At 34.3% G+C, this 23,199-nt stretch overlaps 2 protein-coding genes and 1 pseudogene across 2 annotated transcripts; 2 read left to right on the forward strand and 1 right to left on the reverse strand.

Moving 5' to 3' along the window:
- Positions 1–1,413: 1,413 nt before the first annotated feature.
- Positions 1,414–1,829, forward strand: LOC116109743 (EPIDERMAL PATTERNING FACTOR-like protein 4). Its single transcript, XM_031395976.1, has 2 exons — positions 1,414–1,501; positions 1,597–1,829. The coding sequence occupies exons 1-2, from the start codon at positions 1,414–1,416 to the stop codon at positions 1,827–1,829; spliced, it is 321 nt and encodes a 106-aa protein (XP_031251836.1).
- Positions 1,830–8,637: 6,808 nt separating this feature from the next.
- On the reverse strand, positions 8,638–10,671 carry LOC116109744 (DNA-directed RNA polymerase III subunit RPC9-like). The gene is made up of 6 exons (XM_031395977.1): positions 10,278–10,671; positions 9,976–10,064; positions 9,654–9,771; positions 9,399–9,551; positions 8,814–8,922; positions 8,638–8,780 (listed from the first exon to the last, which is right to left on the reverse strand). The coding sequence occupies exons 2-6, from the start codon at positions 9,981–9,983 to the stop codon at positions 8,638–8,640; spliced, it is 531 nt and encodes a 176-aa protein (XP_031251837.1). The 5' UTR covers positions 9,984–10,064; positions 10,278–10,671.
- Positions 10,672–14,480: 3,809 nt separating this feature from the next.
- LOC116109856 lies at positions 14,481–19,134 on the forward strand (annotated as a pseudogene).
- Positions 19,135–23,199: the final 4,065 nt, after the last annotated feature.

The following is a 23,199-nucleotide window of genomic DNA, read 5'->3' on the forward strand; positions in this document are numbered from 1 at the left end:
TTGGTGCTAGGGCTCGATCAGATGTTCGTCCCGTAGGAGACATGACCTCCATTCTCTCAACACGGCTGCTGTTGCCTTCCACCTCAACACCCCTCTCTTTTCACTATTTTACATCTTTGCCACTCCAACCACAACTCTTCAATTTTTCAGTCTTAGGAATTCATCGTATAATTTAATTGAATAAATAAATTGATTTAATAGGAAGTATTTACAGGTGTTGATTTAAAGGATGATTGAATTTGAGGAGAAAATCATATAATATGAATCATGTTACAAGCAGAAGCGTGTGACATGAACTAGTGAAAGATGGAAATGAGAATTTGAGATGATATGATTATGATGTGAAAGAGTCGACCATCTGATTTAATCACATCGCCGAATTATAAGAAGTCACCCATAAAATCAATTTCGATTTGAATCCAGCAGGCACAGGATTTCAGTCTTCAGAGTCAAAGATAAAAAAGTTTGACTTTTGGGTTATGCTTTATACATTTCCTTATAAGGGACCAAACACATGAAGCATGGGATAAAATCAGAGTCACGGTCACGGACATGGGACATGAATCACAGTACAAAGAAAAAGAATTTAATTGTAAAAAAATTTGAGAGGATGGTGCATTAAAACTCTTAGTAGTATTATTTAAAAAGTTATCTATTTTGATTATTAATAAAGATAATTTTTAAAGATTTATTTGATTATTAATTTTAAAATCTTAAAAAATTAATTAAATTATGTGTAAATTAATCCCAATATTTCTGGTAAAAAAAAAGAACGGTAAACGATAAATAAGAACAATAATAAAGTATGGGGTATGAATGACAATACAAAGAAAAAGAATTTAAGTATAAAAAATAAGAGGGTGATCCATTAAACTTTTGGTGTATTATTTAAGAAGTTATATATTTTGATTATTAATACAGACAATTGTTAAAGGTTTATTCGGTTATTAATTTTAAAATTTTAAAAAATTAATTAAATTACATGTAAACTAACCCCGATAAAAAAAAAAAAAAAAAAAAAAGAGAACGGTAAACGGTAAGAGCAATAATAAAGGACTGAAATTGAAGCCATCAGAATCATGAAGCCCTCTCCAGCAAGACGCCAAGACCCCACCCCAACCTTTAGCCAAACAATAAAACAAAAACCCTCTCTCTAATAGTCTAATCTTGTGTACATGTCTGATGTCTCTTTGACTTAGACTCTCTCACATGCTCACACGCAAATGCTAATGCTCTTCTACTTTCAACAATTATATCAAAACACACTTCACCTCTCTTCTCTCTTTCAATCTTTTCCTTCTCTTTGTTGCTTCCTTCACTCTTTTTTTTCTTTTTTTTTACCATCACACCAAAATCAATCCTCTCCACACTCTGCAACTTAAGAGTCAAGACATTACACTTTCATCTCAGGCCATGCGGCGCCACCACCGCAACCACCAGCGCGGTCTATTATCATCTCTCACTGCCTTCACATTTCTCTTCTTTTTACTAACTCCACTGGGTGAGCTCCTCTTCACACTTTACAATCACAATCACACTCACACAACATTAATGCTTGTCATTAGAGGCTTGGTGTTACGTTTCATTCATCTGCAGGTTGTGGGTTACTGGAGAGAGGTTCAGACTCAGAGTCGTTGGAGGGAGGTGTGCAGGCGCAGAAGCGACTCAGTGGTCCAGGTTCTTCACCACCCACGTGTAGATCCAAGTGTGGAAATTGTTCTCCTTGTAAACCGGTTCACGTGCCTATTCAGCCTGGTATGAGTATGCCATTAGAGTACTACCCTGAAGCTTGGCGTTGCAAGTGTGGCAACAAGCTCTTCATGCCCTAAAAGACAAGACATAATTAAAAACACAGACTTCTTTTCATAAATATATAGTATTAATGTTATTTAACTCTTTTAATTGTAACTTGCATTAATGGGTTGTTCTTTCCATGTTTATAATATTAGAGTATTATTATGACGAATTGACGATGATTTTGCCTTCTCTGTGAGGACACAGGGAACGTTGGGAATGTAAGTCACTTGAAAGTTAGATTACCAAGAGGGATCTCTCTCTACTCCAATATCTTTCTCTCTTTTTTCTTTCTTTTTTACTTGCAGTAACGCAAGTTTGTTAATTAAGAGACAGATTGCCAGATTGGAACAAAAAGGCTGTAATTAAGATGTGCCCTTTCTATTAAAAACACAAGTTATTATAACTTGTTTTATATTTATATATATATTTTTTTTTCCTGGTGCTTTCTCTTTTCTCCCATCTCTGGCTCTGTTAAATTCTGCTCACACTCTAGTAATAGCTCTATACTTTTAAGCAAAAGGTCAGGGATATATATATATATATATTCATGGAGCACGTACACAGATTCTGCTATAAGAGTACCCAAATTTGTAATCTTAATGTTTCAGGCTCAGGGTTTGGTTAATTTATGTAGTACTGGTACAAGCATTGATTATCAATGCCTTATTTTTTCCTCTCTGTCTTTCCCTCCATAGTCTAATTCTAGTAAGTAATGAACAGTGGAGAGTCGCAGTTGCAGATAGGGAAAATGGCCTAATGGGTTGTTTGTCTTCAACAATGGCAATTGTGCATGTGAAATAGAAACGACTGAGGGGAACACGAAAGCAGAAACGAGAGGACACTTGTTTTGTTTGCTTTCATTTCATGTGTATATGCAACTGGATTGTCTGGGATATTATTCGATGATTTTTATTTCGCCAGTTTAATTATATGATCCATTCTTCTTTTTCTGTTGAGAGATACGACATCAAGCAGTGAATATATTTGTATACGGATCCTGCTTTTTTCTCTCCGTATATATTGTATGTATCCATTTCTAGTTTCCAAGGTTACCCTCACTGATTCAATGAAATTACACAACGCAATGTGGGGACGTGATAGATGTCGGGATTAAGGAATCATTATTAGTTTTGTCTTTGTTTGTGATTAGATTAATGAAGTTAATTAAACTAATGTACTTGTGATTAGATGTAGTAGATTTCCGAGAGGTGGTCTCGTTTTGTGTAATAACTTGGCGCAAAAAGGGGTGTAATGTAACTGCAAAACCATGCTGCAGGGGCAAAAAAGGAATCTTCATTGGCATGTGGAATGTTCGTTTCTGGGTTACAATTTGATTTCCAATGTAGTTTGAAATTAAATAATTCATATTTCTTTTAAATAAATATTTTCTGGAATAAAATTGGGTGTAAAATAAAAACTAAAAAGACCCCACAACCACACCTACATTATTGTTGTTTTTGAAGCACGAGAATAGCTGTTGTTTGCAGTGTTGCTTCTTGATTATTGAGATTCCATTTCCCATATCATATAAGTACGAAAAACTTACCATTTCGATAAATATTGTCGAATCATAATACTACTATCCTTTTTCTTTTCCTTTTTCTTTTTTTATATTTTATTTTAATAAATGAATAACTTTATAAGTCTCATACACAATACAGTAAAATCACTTTACGGTAATACTTTATATAAGAATAAACTCTATATAGTTATAAAAAAAAAAAATTTTAATTTAGGATAGTTATAAATAAGAATAAACTTCATATTGTGATAAGTTATAATTTTTTTAATTCCTGTCTTAAGAAAAATTACCTCCACATAGTAATAATTATCTGTATATTAAAAAAAAAAAATTTGCTACCTTACATTAAAGGTTTGAGATGAAATAAAATATTTATCTAAAGTTGTTTGGATGAATTATTTATATTTTAGAGTTGTTACCACATCTCTTAACTTGCGAGTGCATTAACCGCTAGCATGAACATCTTCTTGTTGAAACCAAAATATTTCTAACTTCTCAAGCATGTTTAGACCTTATTGGCATGAAACCTTTTGTATTTCCCTACTATCATTTTCATGATTATTTCCTTTCTTTTATTATCTAATTGTAACAATGATTTCTTCTTCAGTTAAAGTATACATAACTTGTTACTCATTTGGATAATTGAGAAAGACATTAATATCTATTCGATTAGTGTTGTGAAGTTGTCAAATCTGATCACTCCATTCTATTATGATTCTTTAATTCTCCTTATCCACTTTATTTGTAACTTGCAATTAATCGACATCAGAGGTTCTAATTTTGTAATGCTTAAAAAAATTGACAATTGTCTATGACTTCACATTAATTTGACCATGCAGCAATTGCATTTACAATTCTATCAAGAACACTTATCTTTATTGGTTCCAAGAAACAATCTTCTATCTGTTTCTAAAGTAAGCAATTGAAGTGTTGAATTAAAATCCTAATAGTGTACTACAAAAACATAAATTATAAAATAAGAAATTTTTGCAACTACACCTCTATTAAGTTATAACTTCTTTATAGTAATAAAATTAGTTAGTCCCACCATTATGACTATAGAGAGGTTTTACTGTATATATATATATAATAAATACACAATTTTTTCAACCTAAATTATATACGACACTGATTTTGTAATTAAATGTTGCCCAATGTGTAACGTTATATTAATTACTTAAATTGCAAAATATGAAGCATGATTATTAGTATTCTACGATACACGATAAGTATTATACGATATGATTCGATATGGGTCGATAACGATACGTATCAGAGAGTGTATCATAAATCTTTCGATACGCTAATATGTATACTACGACACCACATGTATCGGTTCGTATCTTTAAAAATATCGATACGACTTTATTAATTTCAGTCCAAAATTTTTTTTGGTTCGGACTGAAATAGATCATGTCGGATCCGAGTCACCCAATTCGGTTACTAAAACCCGCTCAAATTTATCCATTTTGCATGGAGAAAGTGAAGAGGAATATCTATTGCCCATTTTGCATGATAATAATTACACAAGTGGAGATATAATTATTAACATTAATCTTAGAAATGATATGAATGGTTGAGAAGAAATGATATAGATGCCTAATTTTGTGATTAATTTTGATTATCTAATATCATAATTTAAAGCCAATAATATCATAAAATTTGTTAATTAATCTTGGGGATGATACTAATTTAAAAAAAAAATTATTATTTTTTTAAAAAGACGCATCGTACGATATAGTACGATACAATATGCGATACACGATTCAAAAAATTAGGTTTTTGATACACAATATGATACATGATTTGTCAACCATGATATGAAGTACAATTTTTGGATGTATATTTTAGTTAAAACCATCATTATCTCAATCCTAGTCAACACAAATAAATACTATCTCTAACCTCTCTTAAGGTTTACAGAAATAACAAGAAGTCCCCAAAGGTTTTTGTGGGGTAACCAGAGTGTCCGGGTCAGTTTACGCACACCTCAATTAATCTTTAGAATCCCTTGAACACCCTACAAGCAATGTTCCAAAAACCGGACCGAACTATGACTCGTTCAAGGGTCCGGTTTTCGGTTTAACCGGTTGGATCGGTAGGTTGGACTGTATTCTATAAAAAAATTTTAGTCCGTAAATGTTTGAAATTCATAAAAAACACCCCTATAATACTCCCTTAAGATTTGAAATCTATCTAAAACACCCCTATCGTGCGAAGAGACTGGTGATGGTGGCGGCAACGACGATCGACGGTCAATCAAAGCTTAGAATCATAGGGCTTTTGATGTATAGGTGCAGGCGAATCTGATGGTGGTACTAGGGAGTTCCATCGGCACCAAAACTCGTCGGAATCAAGAAAAAGTCCAACGGTTGCGTGAACTTTAGGTGGATAGCGAGCGACGAAGGCTGGACGATGACTACTGAAAATGACTCGGTTTTGTCGTGGAGATGCCGTCAAGTCAAATGGTGGTGTTTTCTCCATCGAACGATGTCGAAATCTGTCGGGATTGAGTTGCGATTGGACCGCAATTCAACACTATTTCGACGGTCCAACTGCGGCATAATCCGATTTGATTGAAAATAACGGTTTTTAGAGGATAACGGATTGGATATGCCGCCGGCTATCGATCGAACCAGTCCGATCGGACGGTCTGATATGGTTTTCAGAACATTGTCTACAAGTACAAAGGATCAAGTAAGTCACAATGTGGTAGGTGACCTCAAGGTTTGAACCCAAAAACTCAGTGAAGGGAGCAAACCTTCTTAACTGTCAAGTCAATCTCTTGGGGTTTTTGACACTTATTTTCTTTAATTGTATTAGATAATTTATCATACCTTACAAATCTTATTGACGTTTTTATAACATCGGGAAATAAGAAGAAATAAGAGTGTCACAATAATTCTGATACGCTCGAAAAGCACTTAAGAGTTAAGACGACAACATACGAAATAGCAAAAGTGCTTCCATAAGAAGTGCTTAAAATGGAAGTATTTATGAAAAAGTACTTCGCAGTATGTTCTTAAAATTATATATATTTTTACCCATTTAAGTCAAATACTATAAAATGTGTGAAAAATAAGTACTTCCATTTACAAATACAGCCTTAAATTGCAAGAAATAAATAAATAAATTATTGACAAATTATACTCCTTTTCGAAATTGCTTTCATCTGCAACTCTGTAGTGGCAGAGCATAGTCCCAAATCCAGAGAAAAAAGAAAAGAGTAAAAAAAAAAAAAACAAAAACAGGAGTAGACTGTACACACGAAGGAATGGTGAATTTTTATCGTCTTTACATTTGACGTTGAACTCTGGGTTCTGTCGTTCTGATAGTTTGCACGTGCAAATGTTCAATATTACAAGAGGAAAGTAAAAAAAAAAAACAAAAAAAGTAACTGTAAAAAAGAAAAGGCTTCACAAAAATACTTTAAAAAGGGCCCCCACTTTGTCTTTAAAATCAAAGAGGGCGGACGATATTATAAGAAAACAGGAACCCCAATGCCCAATTCCCATATGGTGTCTTCTTCAAGTGTCTCTTCAAAATCAGAGCAGACCCACCTGACAGCTGACATATATAATTTTTTCATTACAGAATTTGAATAATGGATGAAATTGATGAGTAATAATTTATTTCTGGATTGGGTGAGGCAGGGTGACAAGAGGGTAGAAAGGGGTTGGGTGTGGTGGCTCCAAGATGAACTCAAATGTGAAAGGTGGTGATGTTGCGGGGTGTGGTGCCGTCAGGTTTTGCCCATCCACTAACTTTGGTCTTTAGGTTTGGGGAAGAGAGAAAGATTGAAGTGATATTGGATTTGACAGTGGTGGTGGCAGTTGTAGGTTATATAGACTTTATGTAAAGCCTCTCTTCCCTCTTTCCTTTCGATCAAGCTTTTTGGGATTGGGAGTGCTTATGTCAAATCTTTCACTTCATTATTTCATCTCTATTCCTAAGGTATATGTCTATATGTATGCTCAATTGCTCATCATCTATTATCAATATTTCTACAGCAATACTGCAGTTATAAAAAAAAGTATACCAAATTCATGCACTCAACACGTGTGACGCCATCTTATTTTTTTTAAACAAAATTTATAATTAATTAACGGAGATGATGGTGTCATGTTTATCCATGTATAAATTCAAACTGCATTATTTCTAATATTTTTAACAAGTTTTCAACAAATATGGTAATTTTCAGTGTTTTAAAACCTAATCTGACCCAATCGATTGAACCAGTTCAATCAAAACCCGAGGCTTTTATTGGGTTAGATTATCCATTTTACTATTTATCGAAAACCCTAAAAATTATGATGATTATCGATAAATAATTAAAAATCGAAATATTAGAGCTTTTGAAGAGAAAGTGTCGATGAGTGCAATGGTGGTAATAAAGTTGATTTCGATGAGTGAGTCAACTAAAAATCGAAAAAAAGGGTGGTAGCAACAATCGACTTTTGCCAACCATTAGCAAGGCCCTGGAGGGACTTAATTGTAATTTTTAGTGGTTTATTTATTGAATTTTAAATTTTTTGTCACTCAGTTTGATCAAGGTTGATCAAACTAGTTAAACCAGTCAAGCTGAGACCCAACAACTTAGCTAGTTTCACCCTGGGTTGGTTATTAAACATTGATAATTTCTAATATTTGTATTTGATTAAATCTCAACTATTAAAAGTTTTTTTTTTTTCTAATAATATAATAAATTCGTATTAGATTTTAAAGGGTCACCGATATTGGTACATTATGGTGTGATGTATGCTATCAGTATCATAATAGCATAGATTCAAACGAAAACAGTCCATGACATGACCCAACTTTCTATGGGGACAAAAATCCACAATCCTTTAAAATCATGTTTCAACCTATAGAGAAGTACAAAATTTTAGCCCATGGTTGGCAAAATTTGAATCTCTTCAAACAAGTTTATCAATGTGATAATTTAAAGCCATCCAATTGTAATCTACAGGATTTAGATAAATTTTTTGTGAATATCAGGAATCGAAGGAATAATTTTGTATAGTTTTGTTTTAATAATACATCTGGAAAGTGATTATTCCTAGCTATTTGAATTAATCCGATTGAAAATCCAAAGAGAAAGTCGCTTCCTATTTGATCACTTCAATTTAAACCGAATATCATGAAATAACAACAAACTAAAAGTATATTCAAATAAGACCTAACAGCTAGAGAAATCTCAAGTTTCCAAATTTACCAAGTTGGTAATGCTAGTTTACCAGCATAACTCTGTTCTCATGATATTCACAACAATGTTGACTGTGATTAGTTTCTTGTTAAACGATCAGGGAGATATGGCATCAACTGTCATCCATTTTTTCAACATCTCCTATTTCTTCACCGTCTGATGTCCCTTTTTGATCCTCACCAACCTGATCCCCTTCTGCAGTTCCTTGTTCATTTTCATTAGCCCCTTCTGCAGGTCCTTCATTCTCATTAGTCCCTTCTGCAGTTCCTTGTTCGTTCTCATTAGTCCCTTCTTCAATGATTGTTTGGTTTGGATGAGGTGGGAGCAATGTTACAGCCAGGTCTACTAACTCTTCTAGTTGCTCTTCATCAAAACGAGTGTCGGATTGCTCTATAACCTGCAAAATGTGAAACAAAATTAAAATAATTTATAGCATAAAATGCATTTGTTTGACAAAACACAAGGCTATGAATGTGAAAGAAGATATAAGCTGTCTCAGAATAGTAACAAAAAGGGTCTTCCTAAAGGCATCCTTGGTCATTACAAACAAACATCAAAATACAAAACCTTTGCCTAGACTGATATGACAACAATTATAAAGTTTAAAAATTCTAATTTCTACAGAAATGATCAAAAACTACATGAAACATGAAACATCCTTCTGTTGTCAATGATGCACACAAATCCTTGCTCTCTAGCATGAAGATAATAAATTAAAAAGAAAAACGCTGAGAGATAGATATACTCTATATCCAAAAGCTACAGTGTGTCGTTATCAATAAGAGGAAGCAGTAAGACAAATTATGCTGAAATGCGAACTTTATTAGTTTACCAACAGAATAGGAGTTAATACAGAAAGAAAATAAATATTACCGAGTCTATTTCAACTAAAGAGGAAGGCCGAATGTTGATAATATTCAGCATCTCAGCTTTTGCAAGTTTGAATTTTTTACACTTCTCAAAAAATTCATTGACACTCTCTCTTGTTTGATTGCAAGCACCACTCTCCACCAAATAATCATAAACCTATAGCAAAAGCAAGAAAATAAGCCATTAATGCATGCTAATGATAAATAATATTGATTAAAAAAATGAGAACCAGTATAATCAGTAAGAAAAATCAACCACCTTGAACTCAGATTGTGCCACTGGAACAAGAACTCGTGTCGGATCCTTCGAAGCACCCCTGGATCGTAGAAAATCAAGCACTTCAAAATTTGTAAGTGCACCGGCATTGCCTTCCAATCTGCAAAACGCTCAAAACAGTTTAACTAGATGATATATATATATATATATTAGGAACAAATTTATTGATCTGAGCCAAAATAAATAAAAGGAAGAAACAAAATGTAATTATAGAGACTCCATTCATTTACACAATGGAGCTCACTAGCTAAAACTAAAGGCAACAGTAACTAAAGAACGACCGGATAAGATTACAAGTGCTTACATCTTCATTCTCTTGAAAAAGACAGCGTTAAATTAACCCCAATTACTATGCTCCTTCAGTCTATACAAACGGTTGTCAAATGACTTGCTCTGTCGTTAACATGGAAAACAAAGTTTCAGTGTAGAATTTCATCGAGCATGTGCATTGCATTTAACTAAATGAAAAGTTCTGGATCATATCAATGCTTATATGTGAATAGAGTCGTAGACATTATCATGAAAGAACTGCTAATACTAACAAATATATTAAAAACACTGCAGGTAAAGAGAGATATGCAACCAAAAAAAAAAAAAATCACATACACAGAGAAAAACTCCCAAAATAAGGTTGAAGCAAATCCGAGTAGATATGTTGTGGTTCTTCAAAACGAACGCGGGTGAGTCCGGATCACCGCCAGCAGCAGATGGTATTATTCTTAGGAGACCCAAGTATTTGTGAATTTCCCGCGAATTTCAAATGATTCAAGTGTTGAAGGGATTACTGGAGATTCGGAAGATCGGCAGTGAAGTGGCTTTGGGGCTTCGGCGAATAGGGAAATAAATAATTAAATAGAGGCATCGTAGTCAGATAAGATTGGTGATGTTTGTAATTAGGGGAATCAACAAGAATTTGTACTAAAATTGGAATACGTCCATGAAATTTTTTGAATGGTAATTGAAAGGCCTTGTAAATCATGGATGTGAGGAGGTAACTAGAAATTCTATTGACTATTAATGTTAAATGAGCTAGTGAATATAATCTTATACACCCAAGGGTTTGGCCTCGAGATTAAGAAGATTTATTCTCTTTATTAAATTCCTAGGTTTAAGCTATCTTGGGGTCATCTACAACATTTGTGCTTACATTGAGCTTGAAGGGTGTTCAAATTGGTCTCAAAAATTAATTAAGATACATGCAAACTAGTCTAGACACCCCAGTGTATATATATATATATGATTTCGATTTGCATCGGTTGTTCAGAGACCATGCCAAAATCAAGTGATCAAGATTCACCCATGTGTCACCCAATCAGTGGATAGCTTAACCAATGAGTTTATTAGTCTCTAAGTATGGTTGTTATGACTTAAGGATTAGAGAAAACTTACTCATATTTGAATTACGAGGGATTAAGCGTGTAATTCACCCTGTAATCTACCGACTCTCAATCATTGTCAAAATGCTTTTATAAAAGGGGGATGCCACCTCCAATTGCAGGATCCCCATAGAGACAAAAAAGGGCAGCCCCTTGATACAAAGAATGAAAGAAAGTATGCTTAATGAAGTATTATCAACTTGCTGAAGCATTATCTCCTCTGTAATATTTCTCTTGTAATCACCTCATTCACAACTCAAAACAATAATATAACAGTAGATGTAAGCTTAGTCTTAACCTGCCAAACTACTTTAAAAATTTTATTACGTGGTTATTATTTGGTTTATTATTATTTACTTGTGGTTTTAATTAAACACACGCACATTTATCCAATCTCACCGTGGTCGAGTGGGTATTTCTAATTATTGCAGATTTTTGTAATAACAATATATATAATATATATATATATATATATAATATATATTATATATATATTATATAATATAGATAGAAGAGAGAGGAGGAGTCGTGTGGTGGTGAGGGGGAGTGGGTGGGCGGAGAGACGGGGGAGAATGACGGAGGGTGAGAGGAGAGAACGATGAAGCGCTGCGTTTGTGTTGTTTCTACGTCTTGGAGGATGGTGTCTGAGAGAGAGAGAGAGAGAGAGAGAGAGAGTAAACTTTCCTATAATGATACTCTATATAGGAATAATCCCCATATAGTCATAAAAAATTCCGATCCCAACTTGGGCCAATTATAAATAAGAATAATTTCACATTTTAATAAGTTATAATTTCTCTAGGTCCCGTCTTAAGGTTCTTGCCTCTACATAGTAATAATTATATGTTTATAGCAAAAAATATATGTTATTTTACATTAAAGATTTAAGATAAAATAAAATATTTATCTAAAGTTGTTTAAGACAATTATTTATGCTTCAGAATTGTTATTATATCTTTTATCTTGCGAATAAGTAATACGTCGCCAACATGGACACCTTTTTGTTGAAGCCAAAATATTTATAGCTTCTCAAGCATGTCTAGAGCTTCTTGGCATGCAACTTTTAGTATTTTCGTACTATCATCCTTCGGATTATCTCCTCCCTCTTCTTATAAAATTTCAGTAATAATTTATTCTTCAGTTAAAGTATACACAACTTGTTGCTCATTTTGGATAACTGAGGAAGACATTAATATCCATTTGATTAGTGTAATGAAGTTGTCGAATTTTATCACTCAAATCTGCAATGACTCATTGATTCTCATAATCCACTTCATTTGTAACTTGCAATTCATCAACATCAGGAGTCCTAATTTTGCAGTGCTTAAAACAATTGGCAATTGTCATTGGCTATGCATCAATTGACCATGCAACAACTGTATTTACAATTTTATCAAGGCCATTTATCTTTTATGGTTCCAAAACACGATCTTCTATCCGTTTCAAGAATAGGCAATTAAAGTGCTGACAATAATTACCTTTGAAATTTCTAATGATGCCTACATCACATGGTTGGATTTTTGAAGTGCTAGCTCGTGGTAGGAACAAAAAAATAAAAAATAAAATCCTAATGCTACTAAAACAATTGATTGAAATCCTAATACTATTAAAACATGAATTATAAAATAAGAAATCAATAAGAAATCAAGTAATATTCCTACATCATGAAAAAATAAATAAGAAATCATAATACTACTAAAACATAAATTATAAAATAAGAAATCAAAACAATAATTATTATAACTACATATCTATTAAGTTATAATCTCTCCACAATAATAAATTTATTTAATCCCAACAGTATGACTGTATAGAGGTTTTACCTGTATATTTGACGTTGTCAACATATTAAAAGAGTTTTAGAAAAATAGAGAATTATATATATATATTTTTTTGGTAACTAGGATGGTTGGACTAGCTTGTGCGTACTTCAACTAATCTTGGGGGTCTACTGAACACCCTGCAAGCCTAAATGACCAAATAACAATGTTATTGTGGTAGATGACCACAATGTTTGAACTCAAGAAATGAAGCAAACCTCCTTAACTGTTAGGCCGACAGCTTGGGGTTTAGAGAATTATATTTTACTGTCACACTTATTTGTATTCTGTTTGCTAGAACTCTCTCATGCCCATCCTTACCATGTTAGTACTTCACTGGTTCACTTATAATTTTAACTTTTAGGAGGCGTTTGGTTCATATAATGTTTTATTATAGAGGTATATTATATTTTAACAGAAAGAAAGACCACCTTAAATATTACAGGGAATATTTAGGAATTTTGTTTGGTTGGTTCGAATAAATTGATGAATAATATGTTTGGTTAGGAGGATAAATGGGTGAGTATGTTATATAGATTACTAAATTGCCCTCCTTTTTAAATATTAATATAATAGTATTTATTATTATTATTTTTTGAATCATTTTTTTTAACCCCCTACATTTGAAATTTTGCTAAAACATCTCAGTCATATAAAACTTTAATTTGGAGCAAAATCGCCTCTACCCACTCCAACCCACTCCCCATAGCCAGGCACCATCGCCAGCAGTCAATGGAATGACGTACGACTAGTCGTATATGAGCGACCTTGCGCCGACAAAGCCGGAAATGGCCATGGATCACAAATCCATGGTCGAAAAAAGGAGATCCATGGCTGGAAAAGGCCTTACCGATGCACGACCAACCAAATCCCCCAGATCGTGCATCATTATAGCCGCGACTGGCAGTGGTGAGTCACGGCTGGCAGTGATCTTCGGTGGCTGGGGGTATTTTGTTAACTTTTAAACTTTTTTATAGCTAGGGTGTTTTAGCTAATTTCTCAAATGTACGGTGGCTGAGTATTGCTATTCGGTAGACATTTGAGGACAGTTGTGCCAGAAATGATTTTTAATTAAGGGCAAAATAGGTGGAAAAATCAGATTACCTCAGTAATGTTTTAATAACACCCCTTAATAAGGTAATAAGATTACTCCCTATATTACCAATAACAAACACTATTTGCACTAAAAGATTACCATAATATTTTATTAACTACAAATCAAACACCGAAATCTTGCAAAATAAATGAAGATTACCCTATTATCTTGTAGAGCAATACTAGTCTTACAAAGACAAAAACAAAGAGGGCATACAAAGACAATTATCACCCTTCATTTTTATGATTTCTCTCTCTTTCTCTTTTTCTCTTTTTTCGTTTTTTCCTTCTTATTAATGTCACTTTGTAACCCTCCTTGTATTATCTTTGTTAGGATAACATTTTTCTATCTTATATACCGCGATACAAACAGCCCCTCGTTGATTATTATTTTACTTTAATATTAATTAAACTAATTAAATATTTAAATAAAGTTTGGAAATTATTTAAAAAAAATTCATCACTATATCACTCTCAAAACTTGGAAGTAGATCAAAGGCAGCCTCCGTCCCTGTGAATGGTCCAAAGTTCAAAGATCTCCCATAAACCCTAGCAACGAAACAGGTACACTATGGCTGAAGCAGAGGAGATGTCATTGAAAGATAAAGGTAACGAGTTCTTCAAAGCAGGCAACTACCTCAAAGCAGCTGCTCTTTACACTCAGGCCATCAAACAAGACCCTTCTAATCCCACTCTTTACAGGTTTTTTTTTTTTTTTTTCGTTTTTTGCAGTTCCCTCTTGCATTTCTCCTTCAAGCTCTTTTCTATGGTTTTTCAGAAATGAATGTGAAATAGACTGTATAAAATATGTATGTAAGGCCAACATTTTATTCCTAAACCCTAATAGAATTTGACATTTCATTAAAACACGCAAAATTAAACTGTCTTCAAGGACAAAATAATCCTTATTTATGAGTACCACAGTGTGTGTGGCTTTGCCTTGTAATAATTGAATCAAACACTGCAACATGATTTTTCCTGGCAGCATCGATGCGAATATGAGCTGCCTATATTTACTTATTTGAAAGTTTGAGCGTTCTAAGGTTAGAATTTATTTTGCTTTATTATGGAATTGTGATTAATCAGCTTCGTTAGTTTCTTCATGTTGCATATTGACCTTAGTTGCCATGCTAAATGATATTATAGATGTTCTCAAATACCGAACGACATAACATTTAGGTAATAGCATGATGAAAAAATTATAATTTCAGAATTGCTTATTGAAAAGGAAAAAATACATATATTTTATATACGAAGTGCACTTTTTTGTTTAGAGAATTTTTTTATAAATTGAGAAATGAATCAAATCTGCCAGAAAATTAGTGGTGGAATGACTTAACTGTTTGTGTGGGTAAAATGGATCAATTATGTTTTGACTAAAAAGACTTAATTGTTTAACAAACTATTCAGTCTTCATTTTTTAATTGTTTAATAGATATGTTCATATCTAGATTTTTGGCATGATTCATCAATATATGGTTGAGTTTGAGTTAACAATTATATCTAAATATCTTAGTACAATGTTAATTTGAGCAATTCCCCCTTCATGGGTTGTTACATGTGTTATTTAAATTTATACTTGATGCTTGCACTGCTTTGGTTTGTCAATTAGAATCAACTGTTTATGCTTTTCATTTATTAAGTTCTTCATTAGTTTCACTTCAGCCACATAGTGCAGGATGTCTTATTGTTGAATTAATGCATCTCCTCCATTATGATGTTAGGTTGGTCAGCAACCGTGCTGCAGCATTTCTACAACTGGTAAGCTTAGCAAAGCACTTGCTGATGCAGAGTGACTATCACATTGAACCCCAGTGGGAAAAGGTGTTTGTTTCTTGATTTGTATTCATTGTACTTGGTTCTTCTAAGCTCTTTCATAACAAGTATTATTTTGATGCACCTTCAGGGTTATTTCAGAAAAGGATGCATATTGGAGGCCATGGAACGATACGATGATGTATGTTTTAAAATTTGCTCCTTCCTCCTTTGATTTATTTGACAGCCTTGCTCAAGACACTAGTTTTTGTTTACTGTTGCTAATGTCTTTTCTTTTCACATGTTGTAGGCCTAAGTGCCTTCCAGACAGCTTTGCAATACAATCGACAGAGTGCAGAAGTATTAAGAAAGATCAGAGGATTTCCCAGTTGGCAAAAGACAAACAACGAGCCCAAGAAGTTGAGAATATGAGATAAATGTTGATATGGCGAAGCATTTGGATGCCTTGAAGTCAGAAATGGTGGGTGTTGGTCTACAGCAAGAGTCATAGTTGTGATATATTTTATTTACATCCCATCTTAGTCTGCACACACACATTCATGCACATATCTATATATATATAGCCTCCTCTGTCTGTGTAAGACATATTTCCTGAGAGTAATCATCAGACTAATTTCTGGACGTCTATTTTGCCATATTTCCTTCTCACAAGCAGAAAGTCTGCTGATTCTCTGAACTGTATAATGCAGTTTACCTCAGAGAATGTGTTTTGAGCATTCCCAGTAGGAGGATTAAGTTGGTCTTCCTCTTTGCAGTCTGAGAAGTATGGATCTGAGAATGTTGAAGGACGCCTTTTCTTTTCTTGTTGAGACAATGGAGAAGCTGTGAAGTCTTGGCATGAAACGTCTAAAGTGGATGCTAGAGTCTATTTCCTCTTGATAAAGAAAAGCGACACTGAGAAGTATGCTCCAGCTGTCAATATTGATAAGGTACCACTTATCTGCGTGCGTTTGTTTCTCCTGATAGCTTTCTCCTTTCTGATTTTTTATGACCTTATACTTTATGTGGCTTCATAACCTCTCTCGCTCTTTCTGATTGTAGTTGTGTTTAAATGCATTAATTATTTTTCTGAACTATTAGCTTGTTATTGAGCATATAATTTAACGTATACATGGCCACTCTTTGGTCCATAATTTCAGTTTGTACAATTTAGTATTTTCTTTTGAAATATTGATTGGAAACAAATATAATATATATATATAATTGATGATTCCTTTTCTGCTGTTCCAGGCGTTTGGTCACCCATACAACAGCAGTTGTTTTTCATTTCTAAGGCAGTATGCTGAGGATTCTTTCTCTAGCGCAGCTTGCCTAGTGGCACCAAAAAGCATATATCTTACCCTCAGGTGACATATCTTATTCTTATTAGTTTTTGATGTGCTAAGAGTCTTCTTGACCAGAAGAGGATTTATTTTATATTTACTTATTTGAAAGCTTGAGCATTCTACGGTTAGAATTTATTTTGCTTTATATGGAATTGTGATTAATCAGCTTCGTTAGTTCTTTATGTTGCATATTCACGTTAGTTGCCATGCTAAATGATATTATAGATGTTCTCAAATACCGAACGACATATCATTTAGGTAATAGCATGATTGAAAAAAAAATAAAAACATTTCAGATTGCTTATTGAAAAGGAAAAAATATATCTTACCCTCAGGTGACATATCTTATCTTATTAGTTTTTGATGTGCTAGAGTCTTCTTGACCAGAAGAGGATTTACATTCTTTATACATCACACTGACAATGCAACCTATTGATAATCAAGATGTGAATACTTGTCAATGTGGATGTGTCTCAGGAAACATGAGCTTTAATTTGTAGGCATATAAATGCTTCCTAGTGTGCCAAAGTGTTGATTTCAGTTGTTTATATGCAGTGTTTGTTATAGTTCCTGCCCATTAATGTGGGAGCTACTACCCTGATTACCATCCTCATCATGTGCCAACAGTCTGTTAATTTGCTTGAACTAATCCGTTTATAATCAGGGTTGGAATGCAAGCCTTAAATTGTTGGTGCAATCCACTACCATTGTGTAAATACTCGAATATTTTCTAAGCATAGGAAAAACTTAAATTGCTTATAAACTTTGTTAAAGAATTATATCTAGATGACCGCAGGTATGTATATATCTAATTAGTGGTTAATTAAATGGACCCAAGTTGCTGGTTGGATACTTCAACTTTGAATTGTTCTAGCTGGTGTTCGAATTCTCCAAAACCAACTTGTATTTTTTAATATGTGATTATATACACTTTCCAGTTGAGAAATAGAAGGTCATTCTAGGACAAGGTATCGTCATTGAGAATTTCTTTGCAGGTTTGGAAAGGTCAAGGATCAAGAAAGTGGAAACATGGGCAACATGATGGTTTCTTTGTTCAATTTGAGTCACCCCTCGTGCGAAAACTATGGTTATATACCTAGTTCCAATGAAAGGGGCAAGTATGGCAGGTCTGTCTCTTGCTCCTTCATATGCACATAATCCTTTCGCTATGAGTTTTTTTTTTTTTTTTAAATAAATTTAACTTTAAATTAAGTTTTCTGGCTAGCTGCAGTTAATCTGAAGGTGAATATCTCAAAGTAGTACATTACCTGCCAACCTGCCTTATGCAATATATTATGACTTTGCTTACATTGATGATATTTTAGTACGGGAGACAATTGAGAAACTTCTTTCACTTCTGTAATTTCCACGTGATTGGATTGGACTGGATGGATTGGCTGGCCTGTTGAGTGTTTATTGCTTTATTATATCTTCTTGAAATTTTAAAGTTTGACCCATCTTGTGAAGGTTCCTTTTTCCTGTTGGTCCCAAACTAAGGATGACCCCTTTGGCTCATTGATAGAAGGGAAAATTTACATTATAGTGGTAGAAAGCTACAATTAGATTTCATTTCAGTAGTGAGAGATTGACTCCTTATGTATATATGTTAAAAAATCTAGTATGTCAACTTCTGCTGATTCCATTCACCTTATAGTACTTAAATAGTATACCAAACAAAAACGTGTATTTGAATAGTTGTCTTATGATAACATATAGCTCCTTTTTGTGGCAATTATTTTCTACTGAATGAAACCTAAATAAAATCCTACTACGATTAGATTTCAATTTCAGTAGTGTGGAGATTGGCTCCTTGTATATATGTTAAAATCCTAGTATTTCAGCTTCTGCTTGTTCCATTACCTTTAGAATTGAATATTATATCAAACAAAACCGTGTTATTAGAATAGTGGTCTCATCATAGCAATTATAGCTCTTTTTTGTGGTAAATTATTTTCAATTGAAATTAATGAAACCTAATTGGCGGATCCTTTTTCAGGGACCCGGAGGTTTGGACATCAGTGCCCATGAAGTGCTTCCACGTATATTCAAAGAGAAGCTTTCCGGTTCGTAATAGCCATTTGTATTAGTTTGGTACTTAACAGGAAAAAGGTTGGCACAGACTTAACTAGGAGAGTAGCATATATCGTGAAACATGGTGGTAAACATCGGAGTGCCTGCTTTTGACTTGTGTTGGTATGCAAGGCCTCAAGTGGATGTGTTAATTTTGATGAAAAGTGGTCTCTTAGCATACCATTCCTGCACTCACTTCTGAACTCTGGAGATTTTGCTGGGCTTGTTGAGTAATTGCTTTTTGCAACATACTTTACTGTAAAGTTGATTCCTGTATTTTTATTTTTGTAGCAAGGGAGGTTGGCCCCTTTTTAAATTGATGAAAGTGTTTGTAACTCTTGGTCTGTATTGCTCATATTTGTGTGCAGTGCTTGGTTACTTGTTGGCATATAAATTAATACTTGACAATACTGTTTTGAAATTTTATGCAGAGAATGCTCAAGATTGGGCAGTTTGTTTTGGACGTCCATTTGTGTTATCTGTTTTTGGCAATATATGATCGATGACCGGATTCCATGATTTCCATTCTTGTATGAGTATTGTATTATTGCTCTGATCTTGGGAATCAAACTTATGGGTTTTTGTCATTAGTAGATAAGTCATAAAACTTGTAATATGAAACGAGTGGCAAACTGATTCAAATTGATGGGCTCTAGGGACGATGTGGGGATGAGCCAAGCTGTAAGACCCTTACAAAGGGCAAAGACAGGCGTGTGGCTTTCATCCTTAGCCACAGCCTTGCCAAGACAACACACGGGTGTGTGCTGAACAAGGATGGCTGAGATCAGGCGTAGGGTGTTTGAGTGTTGGGACGCCAAACACTTTACTAATGAGATGGCTTGCGAGTGTGGGCACTTGCAAGTTGTAACATAGGCGTGTGGGCATGTTTTAACATGGGCGTGTGTGCTCATGGGCAGGCTAGACAGTGGCACACGAGCTGGGACGTGTGCAAGCATGTAAGACAACCAACGAGTGGCTGAGTTCATGCATGAGACAGAAAGTTACGTGCGTGAGGTGCATGGGAGTGTGCATTAGATGATGGAAACAATCAGACAAGGCTGCATGGTTGCTGGACCAAGGCTGTGGGGCAGTTATATGTGTCCAGGTTCATTTGTATGTAAACCAACTGTCATGTAACTGCTGATAAGATTGTAAAACTGTTATGTAACTGCTGTGCCATTTGTATATAAGGCTGGCAGATTGCACATTCGTGATAGAGAGTGAAAGGGCAAGGGTTATATGTGTTTGTAAGCCTTGTTGTAACTTGAGTGCGAATCTGTGAGTGAGGATCAGATTGTAAACAGTGGGAAATGTTGTGTGTGTGCTTGAGTTGTCCTTGTATTCGGAAATATAATATAAGGTTGGGAATTTCCCATATATATTGTGCATTGACTCTCTTTAGCCTCTGTTGTCTTGTGTTTGTGATTTGTAACAGGGGAAACACACAACTTGAGGTAGGCTTACAAGTGCTCGGTGTGCTTGTGCCGCGCAGTGCCTAGAGGCAAAAATAGGCCCTGTGACAGTGGTATCAGAGCTCGGTTTTAACCAGGTTCGTTCTTGTATTTACTTACTGTTGTTTCATGCCAAAAAAGGTTGACATGGATGCTGTGAGGGAACGATTGACGCGGTTAGAGGAGATGCTGGGTGAGATTCAAGATGGCCAGGGTATGACCATCAATGAGAGACTTGATCAATTGTACCCCCAGTGGGAAAAGGTGTTTGTTTCTTGATTTGTATTCATTGTACTTGGTTCTTCTAAGCTCTTCATAACAAGTATTATTTTGATGCACCTTCAGGGTTATTTCAGAAAAGGATGCATATTGGAGGCCATGGAACGATCGATGATGTATGTTTTAAAATTTGCTCCTGCCTCCTTTGATTTATTTGACAGCCTTCTGCTCAAGACACTAGTTTTTGTTTCTGTTGCTAATTCTTTTCTTTTCACATGTTTTAGGCTTTAAGTGCCTTCCAGACAGCTTTGCAATACAATCCACAGAGTGCAAAGTATTAAGAAAGATCAAGAGGATTTCCCAGTTGGCAAAAGACAAACAACGCCCAAAAGTTGAGAATATGAATCAAATGTTGATATGGCGAAGCATTTGGATGCCTTGAATCAGAAATGGTGGGTGTTGCTTCTACAGCCAAGAGTCATAGTTGTGATATATTTATTTACATCCATCTTTAGTCTGCACACACACATTCATGCACATATCATATATATATATATAGCCTCCTCTGTCTGTGTAAGACATATTTCCTGAGAGTTTCATCAGACTAATTTCTGGACGTCTATTTTGCCATATTTCCTTCTCACAAGCGAAAGTCTGCTGATTCTCTGAACTGTATAATGCAGTTTACCCTCAGAGAATTGTTTTGAGCATTTCCCAGTAGGAGGTTTAATGTTCTTCCTCTTTGCAGTCTGAGAAGTATGGATCTGAAGAATGTTGGAAGGAGCCTTTTCTTTTCTTGTTGAGACAATGGAGACAGCTGTGAAGTCTTGGCATGAAACTCTAAAGTGATGCTAGAGTTCTATTTCCTTCTTGATAAAGAAAAGACAGACACTGAGAAGTATGCTCCAGTGTCAATATTGATAAGTACCAACTTATCTGCGTGCGTTTGTTTCTCTCTGATAGCCTCCTTTCTGATTTTTTATATGACCTTATTACTTTAGTGGCTTCATAACCTCTCTCTGCTCTTTCTGATTGTTGTTGTGTTTAAATGCATTAATTAATTTTTCTGAACTATTAGCTTGTTTGAGCATATAATTAAAACATATACATGGCACTCTTTGGTCCATCAATTTCAGTTTGTACAATTTAGTATTTTCTTTTGAAATATTGATTGAAACAAATATATATATATATATATATATATTGATTCGATTCCTTTTCTGCTGTCCAGGCGTTTGAGTCACCCATACACACGCAGTTGTTTTTCATTTCTAAGGCAGTATGCTGAGGATTTTTCTCTAGCGCAGCTGGCCTGTGGCACCAAAAAGCATATATCTTACCCTCAGTTACATATCTTATCTTCTTATTAGTTTTTGATTGCTAAAGTCTTCTTGACCAGAAGGGATTTATTTTATATTTCTATTTTGAAAGTTTAGCATTCATACGGTTAGAATTTATTTTGCTTTATTATGGAATTGTGATTAATCAGCTTGTTAGTTCCTTTATGTTGCATATTCACGTTAGTTGCCATGCTATGATATATAAGATGTTCTCAATACCGAACGACATATCATTTAGGTAATAGCATGATTGAAAAAAAAAATAAAAACATTTCAGAATTGCTTATTGAAAAGGAAAAAATATATCTTACCCTCAGGTGCATATCTTATCTTATTAGTTTTTGTGTGCTAAGGTCTTCTTGACCAAAGAGGATTTACATTCTTTATACATCACACTGACAATGCAACCTATTGATAATCAAGATGTGATACTTGTCAATGTAATGTGTCTCAGGAAACAGGAGCTTTATTTTGTAGGCATATAAATGCTTCCTTATTGTGCCAAAGTGTTGATTTCAGTTTTTATTGCGTGTTTGTTATAGTTCCGGCCAATTAATGTGGGAGCTACTACCCTGATTACCATCCTCACTCATGCCCAACAGTCTGTTAATTTTGCTTGAACTAATCCGTTTATAATCAGGGTTGAATGCAGCCTTAAATTGTGTGGTGCAATCACTACCAATTTGTTAAATACTCGAAATTTTCTAAAGCATAGGAAAAACTTAAATTTGTTATATAAACTTTGTAAAGAATTATATCTAGATGACCGCAGGTATGTAATATCTAATTAGTTGGTTAATTTTAAATGGAACACGTCTGCTGGTTGGATACTTCAACTTTGATTGTTCTAGCTGGTGTTCGAATTCTCCAAAACACCTTGTATTTTTTAATATGTGATTATATACACTTTCCAGTTGAGAAATAGAAGTCATTCTAGGACAAGGTATCGTCATTGATGTAATTTCTTTGCAGGTTTGGAAAGGTCAAGGATCAAGAAGTGGAAACATGGGCAACATGATGGTTTCTTGTTCAATTTGAGTCACCCCTCGTGCGAAA

The sequence above is a fragment of the Pistacia vera genome, unplaced genomic scaffold (genome assembly GCF_008641045.1).
Source record: "Pistacia vera cultivar Batoury unplaced genomic scaffold, PisVer_v2 Contig59, whole genome shotgun sequence".
Classification (NCBI taxonomy): Eukaryota; Viridiplantae; Streptophyta; class Magnoliopsida; order Sapindales; family Anacardiaceae; genus Pistacia; species Pistacia vera.

Excerpts from the sequence above, each read along its gene's own strand:
- LOC116109744 (XM_031395977.1), bottom strand. Across the intron at positions 9,552-9,653 it reads TGGCACAATCTGAGTTCAAG|GTTTATGATTATTTGGTGGA; the intron begins GTGGTTGATTTT and ends CTTTTGCTATAG. Across the intron at positions 8,923-9,398 it reads CTTTAGTTGAAATAGACTCG|GTTATAGAGCAATCCGACAC; the intron begins GTAATATTTATT and ends CACATTTTGCAG.
- LOC116109743 (XM_031395976.1), top strand. The coding sequence starts at position 1,414 with ATGCGGCGCCACCACCGCAACCACCAGCGCGGTCTATTATCATCTCTC. Across the intron at positions 1,502-1,596 it reads CTTTTTACTAACTCCACTGG|GTTGTGGGTTACTGGAGAGA; the intron begins GTGAGCTCCTCT and ends ATTCATCTGCAG.